The 22,263-nt window shown below is 40.5% G+C and overlaps 1 protein-coding gene across 1 annotated transcript in view; it reads right to left on the reverse strand.

Moving 5' to 3' along the window:
* Positions 1–22,263, reverse strand: part of TRPM1 (transient receptor potential cation channel subfamily M member 1) — an 82,523-nt gene that overhangs the window by 17,378 nt on the left and 42,882 nt on the right. The window contains exons 14-24 of the mRNA XM_044979836.1: positions 21,205–21,345; positions 20,249–20,278; positions 16,764–17,056; positions 15,658–15,886; positions 13,524–13,646; positions 12,976–13,107; positions 11,256–11,384; positions 10,140–10,391; positions 8,076–8,250; positions 4,314–4,334; positions 1,164–1,308 (exon numbers count right to left, since the gene is read on the reverse strand). Coding sequence (XP_044835771.1) covers positions 1,164–1,308; positions 4,314–4,334; positions 8,076–8,250; positions 10,140–10,391; positions 11,256–11,384; positions 12,976–13,107; positions 13,524–13,646; positions 15,658–15,886; positions 16,764–17,056; positions 20,249–20,278; positions 21,205–21,345 — 1,670 coding nt within the window. The remainder of the gene's footprint in view (positions 1–1,163; positions 1,309–4,313; positions 4,335–8,075; positions 8,251–10,139; positions 10,392–11,255; positions 11,385–12,975; positions 13,108–13,523; positions 13,647–15,657; positions 15,887–16,763; positions 17,057–20,248; positions 20,279–21,204; positions 21,346–22,263) is intronic.

Consider the following 22,263-nt stretch of genomic DNA (forward strand, 5'->3'; position numbering starts at 1 on the left):
TAGAAGGCGTTAATTGAGATGGGCTGGAGCTGTTAAAGTTTGATCCAGTTTTTTAAGAAGACAAAACAAGAGAAACACTAGAGGGAATAGAAAAGAACAGCAAAGAGAGAAAATGCAGCTTCAGTCTCTGATATTGATGCTCATGTGCAACCCCTCTGCTGGAAAAACACAGACCCAGGACACAGTTTATCAGCCACTGGCAAACTTATACCAGCATTGGGCTATTTAGGACATTGCTTTTAGCTGCCTCACAGGCTCGCAGCAATGTTGCAAAATATACAGTAGTAGCTCACTAAGTCAGGTTCTTATCAGACAAAAAGAAAAAGGAGAGAGACAGGAAAGAGAAGAAATAAGATAGGGAAGGAAAAGTGGTGGTGTGGCGGGTGGAAGGATAGAAAGTCTCTTATCCAGGGTGGTGGCTAAGATTTATCCAGAGCCGGCAGAAGTAGCGATGTCATCTGGGTCTCTCGGGCCCAGTCTGATTAGGACATCTCTCAGGATCAGCAAGACAAAGGCATGGGGTCCCAGGAGATAGTAGGGATGGCAGCCATGATGGCGAAGCTCGCTCCAGTAGCCAAATTCCTCCCCCCCAGCTTCTCTTCCCCCACCTTTTAAAAAAAAAAATCCAAGCCCCAAAAGGGAGCAAGTGGTGGAATAGCCCATTCCCTCATTTTGTCCACCAATTAAGCCTAATTTCTGGCACACCAATTTTGATTAATTGATTTCCCATTCTGCACTGTTCTTGTTTACCAGGCACAATCTTAACACAGTCCTTGAGTTATAGCAAGAACTTTTTGTTTGGACTAATTCAGTCTGCCTCTCTTTTTTTAATACCTTTTCCTATTACCATTTGTTGTAGGCTATTGTGACATTTTATGAACTTTCACTCACCTTTTACAGCTGAGCTCACAATTAGGTAAATTTGTAGGCCCAATTATCACAATATCCCTGACTCCTTAACTGATTTTCAATTAAAATTCAAATATTTGTCAATCCCATTAACAGAACAACTAGGCTTTGGGTGTAGTGCAAATTCACAAATTGCTATCTATTTGCAAAACCACAGTATAATTTGGTCCTGCTGATAGGATCTCACAGGCATTTCATCTTAGTATTAAGAAACTGAGAAAGATAAGTTAACAATCATACAGTGAAGCACTTACTTGAAGACAGCAATCAGCAGATTTACCAGTAGAATGTTTGCTACCAGAAGGTAACAAGCCATGATAGCAGGAGTGAGCCAGGCCCCAGGTATGCATGGAGGGAGACGTTTACCATCCTCATCATAAAGATTATCCCCACAAGGAGCTGAAGAGACAATTGAAGCTTTACTTTTCAGTGCTTGTCTGACATTGAAAACACTGATCATATTTATGTAAAGATTAGATCTGCATAAAATTTGCTAGGACAATTATCCATGTTAAAAGTTTATTTCCAATAGAACCAAATGGAGTTTTTGGGCCAAATTCAGCTGCCAGTTACACCATGTAAATGCAAAATAACCTCCCCTCATAGTGAATAGTTATTCCAGATTTGTGGTGATGTAACCGAGATTAGAATTTAGCCCTTAGGACATTTAGATTTTTTCCCCCAATAGCAAAACTGGATCTAGGAAGAGATCTCATAACTCTAAGCACATGTAAACCTTTCAATACCAGAATAAAAAAAGAACCACTTAAAAGTGGAGAATGAAGCCCATATGGGGAAATCTGAAGTTGCTGCAGGGTGTGGAAACTAGGGCTACGTACACACTACAATTTAAGTCGGTATAAGTTACGCCACTCAGGGGCTGAAGTAGTTAAGTCGATGGGGAGAGCTCTTGTCTGTCGACTTAGAGCATCTGCACTAGCAGCGCTACCGTGATGCAGCTGCAGTGCTGCAAGCTCTATAGTGTAGCCACAGCCTAGATAGTTAAGCTTCCTCCCTCCCAAAACCCCCAGTTAGACTGTAAGTTCTTTGTCAATGGCAAAACTCCTATTGCGTTCAATGGTGCAGGATCAGAAGTATTCATCAGTGAGATTTAAAACTATACAGGGACTAAAAACCTAATATGAGAGGCAAACAAGTGGCAAGACACCTAAAAGGGGCCAGTAGATGGGGACTAAGTTCTGAAAATCAGGGCCGTTTAAGATATCTCCAGTCAGGCACCCAAAGTCACTAGTTACTTTTGAAGATATTGGCCTGTGAATCACGTTTGAAAAGTAAGGGCTTGTGTATATGGTAGGTAATGTGCTATACAGGGGTGTGATTTCTAAAGCACAGTAACATGCTGTGCATTAATTGGTCTGTATAGACCCTGCTAGTGTGCATTAAAGATCCCCCCCAGTGCACTTTTAAGTGCTCGAAACAGTACTACGTTAAAGTGCACTAGTGCATGCCAACAGGGTCTACACGAACCAATTAAGTGCAATAAGTTAGTGTGCTTTAGAAATCACACCCTTGTAGAGTGCATTCCCCCACCATTTAGACCAGGGGTCTCAAACTCAAATGATCACGAGGGCCGCATCACTGACACCCCCATCCTCACTGCCTCTGGCCCCGCCCCCACTCCACCCCTTCCATGAGGCTCCGCCCCTGCCTCGTCTCTTCTCCACCTCCTCCCCCGAGTGCGCGGCTCCCTGCTCCTCCCCCCTGGAAAGTGCTAAGTGCCACCAACAGCTGTTTGGCGGCTTGGCGGTGGGAAGAGCCTGGAGGTAGAAGAGTAATATAGTAGTATAGTATTAAAATATAGTATGCTATTAAAAGTCAATTTATTAACTTTTTTATTAACTTATTTAACTGTAATGTGAAAAGTCAGTGCTAATTTTGACAGTCATTTCATTTTTGGCCACTTAGCTGGCAGCGTTTTGCATCAACCAGAGCATCAGTAATAGGTTTGATATCCTGAGACGAAACCAATCTCAGTGTTGCTTTCAAATGCTCATCAGTGAGCCTTGACCTTAACACAGATTTGTTAATCTTCATGGAAGAGAAAAACTGTTCACATATATATGTACTTCCAAACATTGCCATTATCCTTGCGGAAGCAGAGAATAACATGGGAAATCTTCCTTGTGAAAGAAACCTGTAGAATTCTGGAATTCCAACATCTGTATACTTCTGCTTCAAAATGGTGTCACACTGAAGCTCCACTAACTCCATCTGCATTTCCGAAGGCTCTGGGAGGGAGTTTGGATGGGGGTGAGGGAGGGAGTCTGGGATGCAGACTCTGGGATGGAGTTTGGGTGCTGGGTGCAGGTTCTGGGCTGGGGCAGGGGTTGGGGGTGCAGGCTCTGGGATGGAGTTTGGGGATAGGAGGGGGTGCAGTGCAGGGGTGAGGGTTTGGGGCTCGGGATGAGCACGCGGGGAGCTTAGCTGCCATATAAAATAACTCGGTGGGGGGTGAAGGCAGTTTGGCGGCAACAGGAAGTAACTGGGGAGGGAGAGGGCGCAGGGAGCTTGGCAGGCTGCAGGGAAGAGCTCCGCGGGCCGTGTGTTTGAGACCCCTGATTTAGACAAGCCTTAAGTTTGTTCTTACTTTAAATATAGTTCCAGTTAATTTGGTTTCAAACCCTGGGCTGGATCCTACAAACACTTACCATTAGGTGGAACACTTTACAGTGGCAAGTACTCTCCCACTGAAGTCTTATAAAAGACACTGTGCCCAGCAGTAATTTTTTGCAAGATCTGGTTTGCCAGCATAAACTGAACCAATTTATTTTAAAAGTGTTTGCAAAAACTAACATTCTCAACCTCTTTTGAAGATAAGGTTTTTAGGTGATTTGAAATCAGCTTGATCCTGTCTACACTCGCCTGAAAACACATATTTACGTCTTGTTTAGCCAGAACCATATTTAAAGAAAGTTCGAACTTGGTTTCCAAACATGGTACCAAATTATACACTAATCCTGTATTTCTGGTTATCATGTGGAAACTGGACATGGAAAGTCAAGTACATCTCAAAAACACGAGTACCCAACTAGCTTTTTAAAATGTTAATGTAGAACTTGGATAATCAAAGGAAATTAAATTCTCTGTGTGCAACAACTCACATAATATAATTTAAAAAGGATCATTGTGGTGGTAACTCAATAGAATGTACAAAAATGTTGGCACTTAATTGCAAATCAATAAAGTAGTACCCAATCAGTTCTTTTTATAATTAAAAAAATTCCCTGCTTCTTTGATACTTGAAATCAATTCAGTAGAAGAACAAAAATCTGACATCTGAATTTTGTCAGAACACTATAATTAAAATACCAATATCCAGGGAAGAAAAAGACTAATGAACGCATTTAACTAAATGAGTTAATCAGCTCCCCACATAGACTTACGATTGATTTCCATGGCATAGACTACACAGCAATTTGAAAGCAAAAAAAAGGAAAGAAAACAACAGAATAATAGGGGGGAAAAAAAAACAAATGACTGACAATACAGTAGCTGTTTTGCTGCCAAGAATAGATAAGCAACTTAAATATCAGAACAGTAGAGACATATGCTTAGAAACAAAGGCTTTGTTAGAGTTACATTACATTCTGCAATTTCCTTTTCACTTTGTCTTCCCCAAATGCTACATATGGCAGCAAATTCATGACAGTAAAAATAAATCACAAAATGATGCTGGCAGATGATCCTTTAAATATACAAGATTTATCAGTAAAACACAATTGATAGTCACCACAAACAAAACAACACAAAGTTACCACACAAACTTAATCTTTCAGCTATTACAGAAACGAACTTCCTCCTGTTTCCTGGAAGCAGAGTCCTTTGCTGCCTGCTTCCTTTTCTATTATCATTCTATATTAAAACGATCAATAGCTATGATACAAATATATTGTTATAGTATCTAATATCATTAAAATCTAATTTGATTAGCATTATGGGTACTGTGTGCCTGTCCTTAGAAAGTCTTAAGCGGGATCACCCTACTTCTGCTTATGAATTTGATCCTGCTAAGTACTAAATGCTTCTGATTTCATGCTCATGTGGCTCTTTTACATTGTAGCATTGGAGTGAATTTCATCCTTAGGGCAAAATCCTGGCTTCATTGAAGTCAACTGCAAAATCCCATTTGACTACAGTGGTGCCAGAGTTTTATCTTTGATGTACAGTTGTGGCAAAGGAAAGTAACAAAGCAATGCATTTTACTGAACTACTGAAAGGGGAACAGGATATGGTACTTTCCCATAAATAGGGTGACCAGAAAGCAAGTGTGAAAAGTCGGGATAGGGAATGGGGGGTAATAGATGCCTATAAAAGACAAAGCCCCAAATATCGTGACTGTCTCTATAAAATCGGGACATCTGGTCACCTTACCCATAAATCATTTAAGTGTGGCAAAAGGACCTCACCGTATCTGACATATTGGTTGGATTGCCTACTGTAGTCACACCCAGGTAAATTGTTAAGGGGAGCTTACTTACAGTCATGGGAAGATTAGATTGAGACCTATTGTCTTTGAAAGCAGAATGGTCTTTAGAAAGTAGGTGCCTATGGGCTTGTCTACACAGGAAAGTTATACCTGTTTAAGCTAATTGTGAACTTTTAACTGATATAACTTCTCATGTGGACATTTTTATTTCAGTGCAAGAAATAAAACTTTTTCCAATTTTGATTGTGTTGCTTTGGAAGCAGTTTAAGGTAAGCTGAATAAATCCATTTTTATTCTGAAATAAGAGTGTTCGCATAGAGATTTATATAAGAATAACTACATCAGTTTAACTATACCAATAACACTATACTAGTATAACTGGAAAAATCTCTCTTATAGATAAGCCCTGTGTAACCTACCTTTTGTTAGACCCCAAGTGGTCTTTCACCTAGCTGAGGTAGGATTTTCTGAGTCCTTGGCTAATCACATTTTCCCACAATAGGACTTTATGTTGTATAGTCGGGGTCTGATTGAAGCAGAGATCAGAGCTGGGACAGTGCATGTAAAGCAAGATACAGAGATAGGGAGAGCTTGGCAACAGGTGCTGAGACCAGTATATGTTTTGGCTGACTTTTGAGAAAAACAGACCTGTCTACATGGGACTTTGCTGTTGCTTTTACCATCTGTGTTCAAGATGAATAGGAATCTGTGTACATACTGTGAATCACATGGACTGCAGCAATATTCTCAATTTTTGCCTTAGTCATTTCCTCTCAACATGAGAATCAACCCATCTGAGACTTAGCCAGACCACGTAGAAGCTGGGGCAGCACGTAATACGTAACTGGGTTGACCCAAATATTTCCAAGAACAATTTCACATATTGTAAGTTACAGTAATATGATGATAATTTATGAGGGAAAGGAAGAAGAAAAGAGTGTTTCGGTGTCCCATCTAAACAAAACATCACTACAACAATGTAACTGCAGGACCAGATTAATGGCACAGCCCATATAGCCATTTCCTCCCTCCTATGTGGCAGGGAGTTCTGACCACTAATGATTAGACCAGGGGTGGGCAAACTTTTTGGCCTGAGGGCTGCATCGGGTTTTGTAAATTGTATGGAGGGCCGGTTAGGGGAAGGGGTCGTGGCCCGGGCCCCACCTCCTATCTGCCCCCCCCCCGGGACTCCTGCCCCATCCAACCCCCCTATTCCCTGACAGCCCCCCTAGGACTCCTGCCCCATCCACCCCCCCCACTCCCTGTCCCCTGACTGCCCCCGGACTCCCGCCACCCCTTCCAACCCCTCCTCTCATTCCTGACACCTCCCCGGGACTCCTGCCCCCTCCAACCACCCCTTTTCCCTGTCCCCTGACTTCCCCTGGAATCCCTGCCCCTGACTGCCCCCTGCCACTCCATCCAACCCCCCCTCCTTCCTGACTGCCCTCCCCAGGACCACTGCCCCCATTCAACCCCCTGTCTCCCCCCGACTGCCCTTCCCCGATCCACACCCCCGCCCCCTGACCACCCTCCGAACTCCCTACTAAAGGCCATGTTTTGTCCTCAGATAGAGGTGCCAGGAGCTCCCAGTGAGTTCAAGGTGGCCAAAGCAAGGCTATGGCCCTATAAAGGTTGAGGATGGAGCTATGATATATTTGGGAATAGTTTTCTCTCTTTTCTCCTTGATTTTACTCCCCATTCCTACTTAATACACTTCATCCTGATCAAAACTAACTGGAATTACTGCTGCTAGATTTCAGCATTCTTAACTTCAGTGTGTTGCTGAGCCACAAAATCAGAGCAAAGGGCCACTTTGGTAATATTACATTTTGTAAACAGTCCAAATAGTATTTTCACATTTTAAAGTATTACCAATTTTTATTATTAGCCCTGTTTCTTGCCCCTCCATTTCATTCCTTTGTTAACAACAAGCATCTGCATTCCCAGCTGATATCACAGCTCATCCTCCAGCTGGCAGGGCTCATGTTTTGATAGATACTGCCCTACCCCCAGAAATGAAGGGAGCCAGGACATTTGTGATATATCCAGACTGTCTGGAAAAAGGATGGTATCAAAAGTTATTCATCACCTGAAATACTCTAGGAACATATGTTCTAAACTTGTGGAGTCATAACCAAAAGTCAGGAAGTTGTGACCACCCGAGCTTCACATATTGCTAAGGGAAGGGGCTCTGTACTGAACAGGTTGAGAACCCTTGTTCTAGAGCATGTGCAGACCTATGACTCCACAATTAATTCTTATAGGCCCCATTTCAGGAAAGCATGTGTTTAAGTCCCATTGAAGTCAATAGGGTTTAAACATGAATTTAGAAGTTAAGCTTGTGCTTAAGTGCTTTCCTGAATCAGAGTCTGGTGATGAACCAGGTTCAACAGTAACTCAAGGATTATCTCTTCTTGACCCATCTAAGGAAGGGGAGCATCTCAGAGATGATATTCTTAACATCCAAGATTGGCGAGCGTTTCAGATTGCACCACTCTCAACAGTAATTGAAATAGAACATATGCTGACGAGTAGAGGATTCCCATTGGTACTCTGGTGGGGAGGAGAAAGTGACGTTTGGAAGTCTGGAATCTGCCACAAAAGCAACCAAAGACAAACATACTAATTCCAAATTAAAAACAGTCATTTTCATTAATTTGGATCTGATCATCTGCCTCAGAAACAGGAAACAGAATCTTACTATGAATTCTACTCTTACGGTCTATCTGGTCTGCAAACACCTCTCCGTAGATCATCCAGTAGGGCATATAGAAGATGTTGCGGGCTAGTCTCCAAGAGGGCTCCTCATCTGGGTGCAGGATAGCTTGGCGGGCTACTCCAAAACTCATCAGAACCACAAGCATGATGACCACAAAGTACAGCATGTCAATCATCTGGACAGAGGGACCATACAAATATTTTTGTCATAATCAGAGGTTACATACATGAAAGAATGTGTGTAGGAGAATGTGTGCAGGAAAACCACCAAGAAAGATTCATGAGAATAAAAAAAAAATCCCCCAAACTAGTTGTTTCCCAGATATTATTATGCTGGTACAAATGAGCTGAAAACATACAAAGTGTAAAAAAACAACACCCAAGATCCAGTTAAATAGGTAATACGTTTTTCGACTAAAAGGAGTATCAGACTATATGGCTTTACAGACCAGATTCCCCTTGCATTAGGGACACTTTACCCTGCCCTGCCAAGCCAAGAGACCTCTCAAACCAGCATAACTGGTCACAGTGTTAACTGCTAGATTAGAAAGCATACTTGTGCCCTGGCAATCTCTTGCTTCTGTAATGGCCCTTGGGCAGAAGTGAGTCAGTTCAAACCAGAGCAGCCTTCAGGGTCCCAGGATCTGGGTTGCACAAAGGTGGCTTAAAGCCACGTTTGCAGCACCTCTCCTGAGTAAGATTGTGTGCTCCTCAGGTGGAGGTTCTGGGCCTATGAACTTTTCTATGCCTTGCATGGTATGGTGTACGTTTACGGTGCCATGAAAATGTATAACAGCAGCAATGACAATAGCAGCAAACAAATAACGTACTTATGTTCGGAAAGCGAAAGCAGAGTGAGCATCTTCATATAAGTGCTTGGGCCAGTGACAAGAGTATATATTTGAACTCTTTCTAGCCATACTTTCCCTGAACACACAGGCAACGACATGTTGGACAGCGGCTCTTGTAAAAATTCTGCCACTGACTTGAAAGGAAGAAATACAATGACTTCTCTGCTGCTGGTGGTGCTTTCCCTCTCTGTTCGCTGCTAAGCCACCTCTGCCCGAGAGGCTCACATACAAACACTTCTGAAGAGCAACATTTTGACTTTGGAATGCACCAAGTGAAAGGTATTTTCCTCTCTAAGTGCTAAAAGAAGGGCCTCATCTCTCTCAAGTTGAATACTCCCTCATATCATCGATATATACTCAATATATTTTTAGGAACAGAGGGCAAAATTTTCAGTAACCTAAGTGATCTAGGAGCCTGAAACCCAAAATGCATATGTTCCAGCAAAATTCACCTTAACAGAACTCTGTGTTGTAGTCTCACCTCCTTTCTTATTTATAGTTATATTCAATTAAATGGAAAATCAAATGGACTCTCCAGAGCCGCTCCCCTCCTCCTTATGAGTATGTGTATCCTTGGTATACTGGGTTTATTATATGCTAAGGAGGATAATTTTATGGAAGCCTATTGTTACAATATTGGCAGCACAAAGCTTCAAATATATTAGTTCCATTAACTGGAAGTGGGTTTAATACTATGCTTTGATGGAGGAAAGCCAGTCTGGCTTTGATATTAAGAACCACAAGCTCTGGGCAACCACAATTCTAACTGAAGTCAATGGGAGTTGAAGATCCTAAAAGGGCCTCTGAGAATCAGACTCTAAGCTTATAAATTTTAAATCCCACTTTTCTGAAGGGAAATACCCTAAAATGGTTCACTGAGACTCATACTGAGATTAAGTAGACTATTCTGAAGAGACTGCAATAGGACAGAAAAACAGGGTGTTAAGGATACAGGGTATTGAAACAGTTTGAGAAAAATTCTCTCTTGAATTAAGGTTATTATTAGTATATCCAAAATCTCTGTGAGAGAATGTAATTCATGAGTCAAGATTGAGAGCCCCATTCTGCAGCCCTTATTCACAGACCAAATCAGGTGAACAACAGTTGTGGGACTGGTATCTAGAAGAAGAAATGATTTTCCTTTCCCAAATCTGCTTTCTTACATAGTTTAAGATGCATCCCTAAAGCAAGCCTCTAGCTACAGAGGTACTAACCATTTTTCCAATCATCATGACATAGGGTCCCAAATACTTGTTCACACCAAAGATATCCAGTACTCGAATGTACCAGAAAATGATATCCACACAGTAGATTACTCTTCCATAACCCATGTAAGGCTGGTTCTGTAGGCGAAGAATTGCTCCAATTATAAATACTGAAATAGCCACCATATCAGTGATATTCCAGTATTCCTGCAGCCAGACTTTTATTTTCTGGCTCAGCTTGCCTGGCTCCGACATCAGAATCTAAAAACAAACGGAAAAAATCCTGAAGAAAATCTGTGGAGTGCATTTTTTAAATAATGGTGGTGAGACAGAGGGCAGTCTGACTGGGTGTAATGGGTTTCATCAGGACTACTTACGTGTTGAGCAGGATTTGCTCCTGCAGCAGAGCACATCGCTGCTTATAGACTCCATTTAATTTTTCTATTTTGACCCAACTTTCGTTTAACCAAAGGATTTCATCATTGTCAGTTAATTCACCGGCTGTGGCCCATTAACTTTTTGTCCACATTTATGTCCAAATCAAAATGATATGAGGTGTTTATTTTAGGAACATGGTGGGCCAGAGGGGAAACAGACTGGGAGGGAACTACAGTGGGGTGAATTGATTTGGCAGTGGGGTTTTTGTGCTGTGCTACCAATCTGTAAGAGCCGAGATGATAATGAATTAAATACTACTGCGAATTTACAGATAAAACACGTTCCTCCCTCCCAACCTCTTCATCATACACCATAACTGATCAATGCAACATACATTAATTGTGCATAACAGGAGGCTATTTAGGGATTATATCCTCATGCCTCCCAGGGAAATACACATAAGAAAGGGGCAGTGAATTCAGGAAACTGCAAAAATGACCTAATGGAATTTTTGACTGCTCTTTTGCTCAGGCAGGAGGGTTCTGAGAGCCCTGGAGTGGGTAGTGCCATGAAGTCCCCCGGCACTAGCATGGATTTGGAGGAGGTGCAGGGAAGGGAATCTCTTGCCTCATGCAAGGCTTGCCTGTCTACACTACTCCTCCAGCCCCCATTCACCATTTATTTATAAATGACAAGTTCTTCCCCACGATAACGTAAAATAGCAGTTATTGGTGCGATTCACATTACCTCTCTTACTTTCTCTAAAGCCAGAGTCACAATATAGGAGATGACAATCCATTCCTGGAGCGAGGGCCAGCGGTCCATCCGCACCAAGATTATATAATTGAACAGCATTAGGTAACCCAGGTATGATATCTGGAAAAAAGAATCCTTTATGTCCATGGACTCTAGGCATTAGTGTGCAGGGCTGTTACACAGTAACTGCTTTGTCCATGGCTGCATAGACAGAATTTAGTTACTTGAGATCATTCCAGAATTTGTACACAAAGTCATTTGCAGAAAGTTTAAATGTATAAAGTACAGAACATAAGTGTAAATCAGCAGAAACATACCTAATATTCAGGAAAATATTCATAATTGTCCACTAATTTTGGATTTCAAGTTTCATAGATATCAAGGCCAGAAGGGACCTTGTGAGCATCTAGACTGACCTCCTGTATAGCACAGGCCATAAAACTTCCCAAAATAATTCCTAGAACAGATCTTTTAGAAAAGCATGCAATCTTGATTTTAAAATTGCCAGTGATGGAGAGTCCACCACAATCCTTGGTAAATTGTTCCAACGGTTAATTACTCACCTTATTTCCAGTCTAAATTTGTCTAGCTTCAACTTCCAGTCATTGGATCATGTTATACCTTTGTTTGCTAGATTGAAGAGACCATTATTAAATATTTATTCCCTATGTAGGTACTTATGGACTGCAATCAATTCATCCCTTGGTCTTTTCTTGATGCTAGGGGCTGATTTTCAAAATATACTGAGTGCTTACAACCTTAATGAAAGTCAAATGGGGAAATAATGGCCACAGGTGTCACAAGCTCAAAGTCCAGAATGAGAGAAGACCTTTTAACTTTTTGGTATTGTGATAAAGTTTCTCCTCTACCTTGGTGGGTCCTGCGCTTATTGGCGGATTTTGCTAGCCTCAGAGATCTTCCTGTGATGGATCAGGAGTTGGGGGGAACCCAGGCCCGCCCTCTACCCCACGTTCTAGCCCAGGGCCCTGTGGACTGCAGCTTTCTACAGTGCATCCTGGTACAGCTACACGACAGCTACAATTCTCTGGGCTACTTCCCCCATGGCCTCCTCCCAACACCTTCTTTGTCCTCACCACAGGACCTTCCTCCTGATGTCTGTTAACGCTTGTACTCCTCAGTCCTCCAGCAGCACGTCCTCTCACTCCCAGCTCCTTACGCACACCTCACTAACTGGAGTGAGAGCCTTTTTATACCAGGTGTCCTGATTAGCCTTAATTAATTCTAGTAACTTCCCAATTGGCTACAGGTGTCCTAATTAGCCTGCCTGCCTTAATTAGTTCTAGAAAGTTCCTGAGAGTTCTGGAATAGTCCCTGTTATCTTACCCAGGGAAAAGGGACCTGCTTAACCTGGAGCTAATGTATCTACCTTCGACCACTCTCTTGTAGCCATCTGGCCTGACCCTGTCACAGTATTTAAAAAATTAGATACAATAAAGCAGATGGAAAAACAATTTAAAAGATTTTAACTATGTCTCCTTAAGTTTTAATGGGAGTTAGACCATGTGCAATGTGAATTTTGTTATGTGCTCACATACGACGATTCATAAGAGAAACAGATGCTAAGGCCAAAGTGTATTTTGTTTATACCTGTTCTTTAAACTATATATCAAGATGTTTTCCTATTATTTTGTTTTAAATTAATATAATGTAACAAATTATTAATAATCAAAAGTCAAGATGACTTACTCACCGTGTAAAACCAGAACTTTACAATAGGTGCATTATAGAATTCATAGATCTTTTTTCCAATAGGAAGGCTCCGTTGCTTTTTGTTTCCATTCTCTTCATCTCCTTTTCGGGAGCCTGTATCAGCATTTGCATCCTGGAAGACAGAAACTGGCAGCTTGTCACCAATACAATGTCACTTATGAGAGGTTCTTTCAATGATGATGCTCAATCATCTGTCAGCTACAGAAAACTTCCTTCTGAACAACAGGACTATTCTCTAATTATCCAGTTCCATTGCACTTTGAAAAATACAAGGTGAGGTTCTTAGCTGTTGTAAATTGGCATACCTCCACTGACCTCAATACAGCTACATCAATTTACACTGGCTGATAATGTGGCCCATATATTCCCAGTACTAGAACACACAGGGATTTGTGTTTCTACACAGGCAGGTGGCATGGTAAAGCTGCAGATTTCAATCTGAAGTGGCCAATGGCATCATTGTAGGCAAATCTGGATATTAAGTCTGCTGGAGAAGTTAAGAACATTCTGATAAGGTATAGTACCAACCACATTTTCCTCCTCTTTTTCTTTGCCATCTTCATTTTCTCTTGATGTCTGATAGGAAAAATCATCAGAACTGCGAAACTCTAGAAATAGGATGGTGGGTGGGAAGAGAATCCCCATTATAACCTGGGCAAGAAAAGAGGTATCAATTCAATGAATCATTGATTACATCATTAGATTTTGTTTAAAACAACATTATTTCTTTTGTTGCCTTCTCTGAATAACATTCAACATAATTAATATTTACACAAGCACCAGTATTACACATGGCACTATAATATATATTAAGATACAACATGGAGCTTGCTCTGGAAGACTCATCTCGGTAGATACATTGCAATAAAACACACCAGAAGGTAAAAGTGTTGCAGGACAGAGTTCAACAGCTCAACCTCAGTGGAACAACACACAGCAGGATGGTGAGGGGAGCAGGGTTCTTTCCAAAGCTTATAAATTACATTCTGATGTGAAACAGGTGGGTTCTCAGAAGAGTTTTGAAAGAATAAAAGGGGGAAGCTTAGCAAACAACAACTGGGAAAGCTTTCTAAGCATGAGAGATAGCATGCAAGAAGGCACATAAAGAGTTGGAGAAGGAGATGAAAGGAGTAGTGAGGGGAGGGAATGAGACTAGAAGGTTTGGGGGACATACAGATGAGGAGGATAGAACTGGAAGGTTAGGGAAGGCTGAATTGTGCATGGAAGAGGAAGGGAGATGTAACAAGGGAGAGAGATGTGATCTGAGAGAAGGGAGAGGATCATCAGCTATGACTCAAGATTTTGAGTAATTTAAGTTGGAGAGAAGTGGGAAAGTGGAAAGTGAGAGAGTTGAAGATGAGACAGGTCAAGGAGAGTGAAAAACAGAGAATGGATCAGGATGTTGGCAGGAGAAGATGAAAAATATAGATGGATTTTGTAGATGTTATGGTGTGAAAAATCAACTGGATTTGGTGATGACCTGGAAGTGAGAAAATGAGAGAGGGGTTGGAGATGACACCAATGTGACAGCCCTACATGTGGAAGGCAGTTTTAACAATACAGGATGAGAGAAGAACGTCACCTGATAATCAGGGGCGGTTCTATGTATTTTGCTGCCCCAAGCACGGCGGCTTTCGGTGGCATGCCTGAGGCAGGTCCGCTGGTAATGCGGATTTGGCAGCATGCCTGCGGGAGGTCCGCCGGTCCTGCGCCTTTGGCGTACCCACCGCCGAATTGCCACCGAAACTGCGGGACTGGCGGACCTCCTGCAGGCATGCCACCGAAGGCAGCCTGACTGTTGCCCTCACGGCGACTGGCAGGCCGCCCCAGCTCTCCCCTCTGCTTGCCGCCCCAGGCATGTGCTTGGTGCGCTGGTGCCGCCCCTGCTGATAATAGCCCAGTAAATCATATATTATCCTCCTCACAAGCAACACCAAAACACTCCTCACACTGTGTGTATCATGTGTCTCCTCTTTGCCATACTTAACATTATTCATGTTTAGCAGTTATTCATTCTTTGAACCCACCCTTGAACAATCACCTGAGTCTCATCAATGGAAAGACAGAGAAATCAGCAGAACAAGTGTTCAAGCCCTCAAAACAAGAATAGAGTCTTTTTAAAAAAATGTGTTTTTTCCCATCATTCTACTCTATACTATTCTGCATAGGTTCTTATACCACCCTTTTCACTGTACTATCTGAGCTCCTTCCAGTACTGCATTAAGAGATGTGACTAGCATCTGTCACATGTGGCTTGTTCTCTCTCTCATCCTTCATTATGTGCCCTTCACCACAGTAGTATCTGAACATGATGAATGTCTTTTAGCTTCTCATGTAATATAACTAGTTTTCAGGGCCGGGGTATAAACTTAAATGAACACTTTTCTCATTTATCTGGCTTTGCTTCCAGATTTAAAGCATAGTAAGCCTTTTATTGCCTTCTACACCCCCTCTGCCATGGGGCTGTTGTCACTTAAATATTCTGAGGTTAGGAGCCAGAAAAATTAGCTTCACAAAAGAAATACTTTTAAAGCACCCCTATAATTAGGGGGCTGAATGGTTATATGAATGAATATACTAAATCTGATACAATACTATATGCCTTAGCTGTATCTTCAACATCAGTGCCAAGGAAATTACTGCAATTGTGTAGAAGAAATACCTTAAGGCCTGGGTTTTTCCGCATGCGTAGCCGCCCCATCCACATGTCTGTTAATAACATCTGGCTGCAGGTGTGAGCTATGAAGTCCCTGTGTTTAGCTGCCACAGCAAGTTTTAGGCAGGTGGAGTTACTCCAATTTTTCAGTTCATAGGTCAGTAATTTCATGGCAACCTGTTCATCATGTTTATATGATTGATCTAACAACTCAACAGCCAGCTGGCCAAAATCTCTGAAGAAAAAGAGACACGCAGAAAGAATCTGATGAACTTTGCTTAAAAATTGTAGTGTTCCCTTAAATTTGATTGTAAACTCTTTTGGGCTGAGACAGTGTTTTCCCATGTCTTTGTACAGCATCAAGCTCAACTGGGCCTCAATCATGATTTGTACTAGCATGCAAAAGCTCCACCCACAAATAAATATAAATGATGATTAAGTCTGGTGCTTAAGAAGCTATTGATTGGAAATGTCATTATTGCTTGTAAAATATTTTTCATCCTTTGATTACAGGCACTATTAAAGTTGTAATTGTCATTTTGTAAACTTCTAACATTCTAAGGACAATTATAATAAAGCCAATTACATTTGAAAGTTTTGAAGAAATTTGTTTAAAACCACTAAAAAAGCAATAAGGTACAAAGACTAACAAACTGAAGTAAGAGTGCATAGAGTAACATGTAATTTTAATTCCCTTTAAACTTATTTTTATTTTTAATCACCTTTCTTCAAACATGTCAACTTCTTTCACAGCTCATGTGAGACTGTTTGTGATCAAACTTACTTAGTAGACTGAAACTTACCTCTTCAGAGAATTCATGTACATCAGTTAATCCTGACCTAGTGAGGTAAGCTAATTTTATTTTATAAAGGAGGAAACTGAGGCTGAGAGGTTAAGCAATTTTCCTAAGGCCACAGAGGGACTCCAAGATGTGATAACTCAAAAATTCCTGCCTCCCAGTCTTGTAAGTATATCATCAAACTTCATAGATGAAAAAAGTTGGTCAGAAAAATGGGCCAAACAATCATCCCTGTGACCCACCATCTTAAAAATTAATTGCAATTGCCCCATATATACAAATTAGCCATGCACTATGCTCCAATTAACTAACTTTGAGTTGTTGTCCAAATCCTGAGAGATGTCATCCACCAGTTCACTCTCTGAAGACTCATGGGCCATGGATTTGTACAGTTTACATGCCACAAGTGCTTTGGCCATGGTCTCCTCCCCTCGCTGCCAAAGAAAGAGTGCCATCTTCTGCCGTTTCATCAGCACTGCCCATACCATGAGTTCATGAAATGGGTACTGAAAGCGGCTGACTTCTGGGTCATCCACATCAATATCTATCTCTTCCTCCTTTTTCTTTTTCTTCTTCTTCTTCCCTTTTGTTGGAGGCTCATCATCCTAAAGGAAAGCAAACCAAAAGCCTTGCCACTGAATTCTGAAAGCTATTGTGAGACCTACTCCATGCACAAAGAACATATAGAGATGACTACTGGCATTTCCAAAAGAAAATGTGAACTTCCTATTAACAAGCAGCCTAAATTCCTTGAATTACATCATGTTCTGTAGTTTAATTTCTGATTTGTTTCTGTAAAGAATGCCAACAAAATAATGAAATAATACCTTATCAACAGATCATGCATTGGGTTAGCACTCCTGGGTTAATATTTTGGCCACAGAACCATTACTTGCATGCTTCATTATGAGTCACTAGTGTTCTATAAATACAGTAGAACCCTATTATATTAAAGTCATCACTTTACACAGACCAGCTATATTATAAGCGGCGTTGTACTGCATGTGTAATTGCACTGGTTGCTTTGCAGTAAACTGAAACACCTTAGGAATTTTCTTCTATTGAATTGTCAGTGGAGCTTCACTATAAGTAGGTTATACTGTAGTCTGATTTGATATGGTCTATCTCTATTCCTGCAGAATAATGCTTCATATCAGGCATCAAAGCAATTTTTAAACCAACATGCAGATGAAGAGAAGGGAAAACAGGCAAAGGGAAAAGGGAGGTAGACAGAATCCTTAGGAACAGAGTTAAGATACTAAAGGGAATGTTCACCTTTGAATAAGGAATCTCCTCGTATGTATGCAGTACAAACTGAAGGTATAACTATCCCATTTCCTAAAAGGATAAGGAGGATAGGCCATTACTACAGGAACCAACATGGAAGTAACTGAAGGGAAATACAGACAATGGAGCAGGATCCTAAAGGGAGAAAAGCCACGATTGGGAAAATTAGGGTTTAAATAATGTAGGAAGAATACTGCATATATAGATATAGATAAAGCTATTGATAATTTGTAGGGCTTGATTCCACTATCAGAGATGGAGTGCGAGTAGTGGTGATAAACACTTTATAACATCAATCCTTCTTTTAAGGAAGTATGCAGCAGCATGAGCTATATATGAGAGTTCAGAATTAAGTTTTAGAACCTGAGATTCCAAGCAGAAGTCTTCACTTATTCCTTAAATACATCTCACTTCTTCCTACTTTCCAACAATTTCAGAAAGGGAAAAGTGGTCCTTATAGAAATTGCAGTGGTCATTATTCACATGCATTTAGAAAAAACATCATCTGTCTTTCAAGAAAAAGGCTGTGCATACACATGCAAGCGTCATTTCAAATCAGAAGACGAGAATTGCATTTTTTTGTAGAAAAGAACAAGCAATGATTGCAAAATGCCAAATAATTTATAGTTAATAGTAAAGAAAATAATAGAACTGGAAATGAAGGAAGTTAATATTCCCTCTTCTTTCCACATGAGCACAAAAGCTTTCTTACTTCTTTGGAATTTTTTAAAAGTTAATTTTATTTTTCACCATTTCTTTTCTTTTAGATAGATGGAACTTCACCCAGTGCAAGAAGGATGAAACAGAGTTAAACTTCAAAATACTTCAGTTTCTTCTGTGTAAAGCATTTGCCACTGAAGAAAAGCATAAAAACATCAAAAAGTGTTCTTGGAAAATACCGTGTAACCTGCCTATGAATAAGGCCACATATCTCAGAGCTCGACGACTCCGTATAAAAATGAGACCACATCTCTTCAGCTTTTGTTTCCTCCCATCTGTAACCTGAGCACTTTGCCCTAAAGCTGTTAGAAAATATGAAGTAGATCTGAGAGGAAAATTAAGTTTCCTTTACACTTCCTTCACACAGGGAAAAGCTGCTTATCTGCTTTGGAAAACATAGGCCTCTGTGCATATATATTTTACAATTGACTTCAGCTTTGACATAGAACTCTATTCACTAGGGTTGCCAATTTTGGTTGGATGTATTCCTGGAGATTTCATCACATGACATAATCTTTAATAAAAGATAAATCTTTAATTCCTGCAGACTCCAGGGAAATCCTGGAGGCTTGGCAACCCTACTATTCACAGAGTGATAATACAAGCTTACTTATATGCTTCATATACAAACGTCCCTAATCTTTTCATGTACCAAGTATCTAATTGGTATGTTCTAAGGTATCTATTAGAAATATTTAGCTTTGCCTTCAGATCAGATATTGAACTTTCCCAAAGTTTGTTGGCATCTGAACCAGGGTTCTGGTTTGGGCCCATGGGAGATACAGGCCCCAGGTACAACATTTGGATCCAAATCTAAACTTCCCTGAAGTTCTGGGGTGGTTGGGGCAGGGCTCAGACCTGGGGTTCTGGTTCGGGTCCATCTTATCTCTGGGCTGTTTACTACAGAGCAGTGCTGCAATGCTCTGAAATAATCAGCTACGTTTTACAGTGGAAGAAAATAACTAACATAACACTTAGCTAACCTGACTGAAAAAGCAATTTCCCTCTCTGAGCTCTCTAAGGCTATGTCTACGCTAAATCCACATGTAAGGATGTAAGTACAGAGGCAGCGGGTCCAGCTAGCGCAGTTATAAACAGCAGTGTAGGTGTGAGACCTGGCTTAGGTGAGAAGAGCAAAGTGCCCTACATGCCTTAACCCCCAGGGTACATACCCTGCATGGCTCTCTACGTGCCCAAACGGTGCCTCCAACATCTATGCTGTTGTCTTCAGCGCCGTAGCGTTTCATTGCCTCTCCCCTGCGAGAGCCTTTCCTTCCCACTGCCGGAGCCTTTCACTGCAGTGCGAAGCTACACACCACAGGGACAAGTGTGGATGCAGCCTGCCTTTCACTGTGGCATGTAGCTACACATGCAGTGCCTGTACTTTACATGCTGCTATAGGTATAGACATAGCCTAAATCTTCCATGCATAAACTGCACTTTAAATATAAAGAGGATTTGACCATGAATTACTCAGCTGCTGTATTCTCTCTCATCACTATGTTCTCTGTGTTCATATCTAAAATTGTTTTATTGACAGTATTTTCCAGCACTGGAGTGTGTTATTACATAATACTGCTAAAAAACTGCTTGAGGATTATGTGAGCAAAGCTCTATGCAGAACTCAAGACCGTAAATATAAAGCAGGTTGCTGGTGTTTCAAAAGTAATCTGTAAAATAGAAGATCCCAGTCAGATTCAATTGATATTAAATCAGTGTAAAACTGAGAAAGCTCAGAATGATGCAGAAAGGTGTTTTTCCTAGTTATATGAAAAAAAAATCCAACTTACCTCCATTCCTAAAAGTTTAAGAGCTTTTGGCTGCATATTTAAAAAAAAAAAGAAAAAGAAAAAAAATCTAGTTAGATGGAGGGGAAAATGCAAAGATGTAACAGAGCCAAAGAAAGTAATTTTTTCATTTGCATAGATAGGAACATTATTTGGCTAATAGCTGTAACTCTGTTTTGGAAGGGAAAAAAATGTTTCTTATTCTGCCCCCTGATCCCAAATCATCCTTTGAGTCCGATACAAAAAAAAAAAAAGACCACTTTTGAATTAAAAACAAATGAAACCAAACCCATTTAATCAGAGTCATCTATGAGAAACAAGCCCTTGGTGAAACCTGTTTTCCTCTTTTTTCCCCCTTAGAAATTAGAATCTTTATTCTATTACATTTTCTTAAAATGACTCCTCTTTATATTCCATTAGCTTCATGCTGCTATATTCTGGCAAGAGAACAGTTTATTTTGGGTAATAAGCCCTTACTCTTGGAAGCAATCTTTTACAGGATATTTGCAAAGTTGTTCCTCTTCTGAGGCAGCTCCTTTGTCTTACCTGGATCGGGCCTATGGATTATTACAATTACTTGCTCACTGAGCTGTAGTTTATCCCTGTGTTTTTTGTATATATAAATATTTTATGCAGTTACAATAACTTTAGAAGGTCATACTCACAAATTAAAGCTAGGAATGGCTAAACATACATAACACCACAGTTAGAAATACCTGGATTGTTAATTACCAAGAAGTGTGGAAAGCGCACACTTGCACAACATATTTAGCACATATTGGGACCCTGAGTCTTTATTCTTTAGCTCAGATATTTTGCATTATCCTCATATTAACTCCACAGGCTGTTAAATGAAGATCAAGTGGACACACAGTAGTTCACACAAGATTCAAGAAGTGGAGAATTAGTTATTTTGATTATTAGCACTATGGGGAAATACAACATTAACTCGTTCTTACCCTCTTTGGTCCAAATAAATTATTGTAAAGGGTCCGAAAACTTTTTCGAGTATAGTTGCAGCGATAAGCTCCACCCATGAGGTATTCAAGTACAAGACCAATATCTATCAGGCTGATATGATAATCGGGTGGAAGATTTCCCTACAAAATACAAAGTGTATTTTTAGGATATAAAACAACAGTAAAGCATATACAGAGACTTGCCCTGGCTATATACAATATGACACATTTATACTCATACTTGGTAGACATTAATATTTTATTCATTATTAATATATCCATCCAGGGAAAATTTTTACTTGGGGCCAAATTCTCCTTTGGGGAGCTGTCTGTATATCCAAGGGTAGAATTTCAGCAATGGTTGTTGGTAACATATATATCAGTACAGAGTTATTTGCAGCAGTTAAATAATATGTAATAGAACTATAAATGTATCAGGGAAGGGAAGAAGACAAGAGCTTTATAGTTTTTATTATATTTCTGCTAAAATGGATACAATCACATTATTTTTAATAAATCAATGCAGCTGAAGATTTATACACATTCTGTTGGTTATGAGCTCCATGGATATTTGATGTAATTTCAGAGGTTTTCATTTTATAGATAACTTGCTTAATTTTAGTGGGGCTATCTCATGGCTGAAAGATTAAAGTGATGACCAATCTTACTAGAGGTACGCAGTGCTAAGAAATTAAATTGAAACTGTTTTTAATTCAACAATAAAAATCAAGTGTTTATAATAGCCGTGAGGCTTGGTTCTGCAGAACCTGACTGATGAAAGTACTCTTCACATGCACGCGTAGTTCCTCTGAAGTCAATGGGACTGCTCGTGGGAGACAGGGCTTGCAGGATGGACCCCAGTGGCTTTGAGTGCTTTGAATTGAATGAATAACATTACGTTCCATGTTTGAATGGGATTTCAGTCTGCAAACTAATCTGAACAGCTTTGTCTATTTTAAGGTTTTATTCATGCAAGAATTAATTTTGCTTTTGAGATGGTTTAAAGCTGGCTTTTTGTATAATGGAGTGGGTGGGTTTTTTTCCTGTACCCCTTAATAA

Source organism: Mauremys mutica, chromosome 11 (assembly GCF_020497125.1).
Source record: "Mauremys mutica isolate MM-2020 ecotype Southern chromosome 11, ASM2049712v1, whole genome shotgun sequence".
NCBI classification, from domain to species: Eukaryota; Metazoa; Chordata; order Testudines; family Geoemydidae; genus Mauremys; species Mauremys mutica.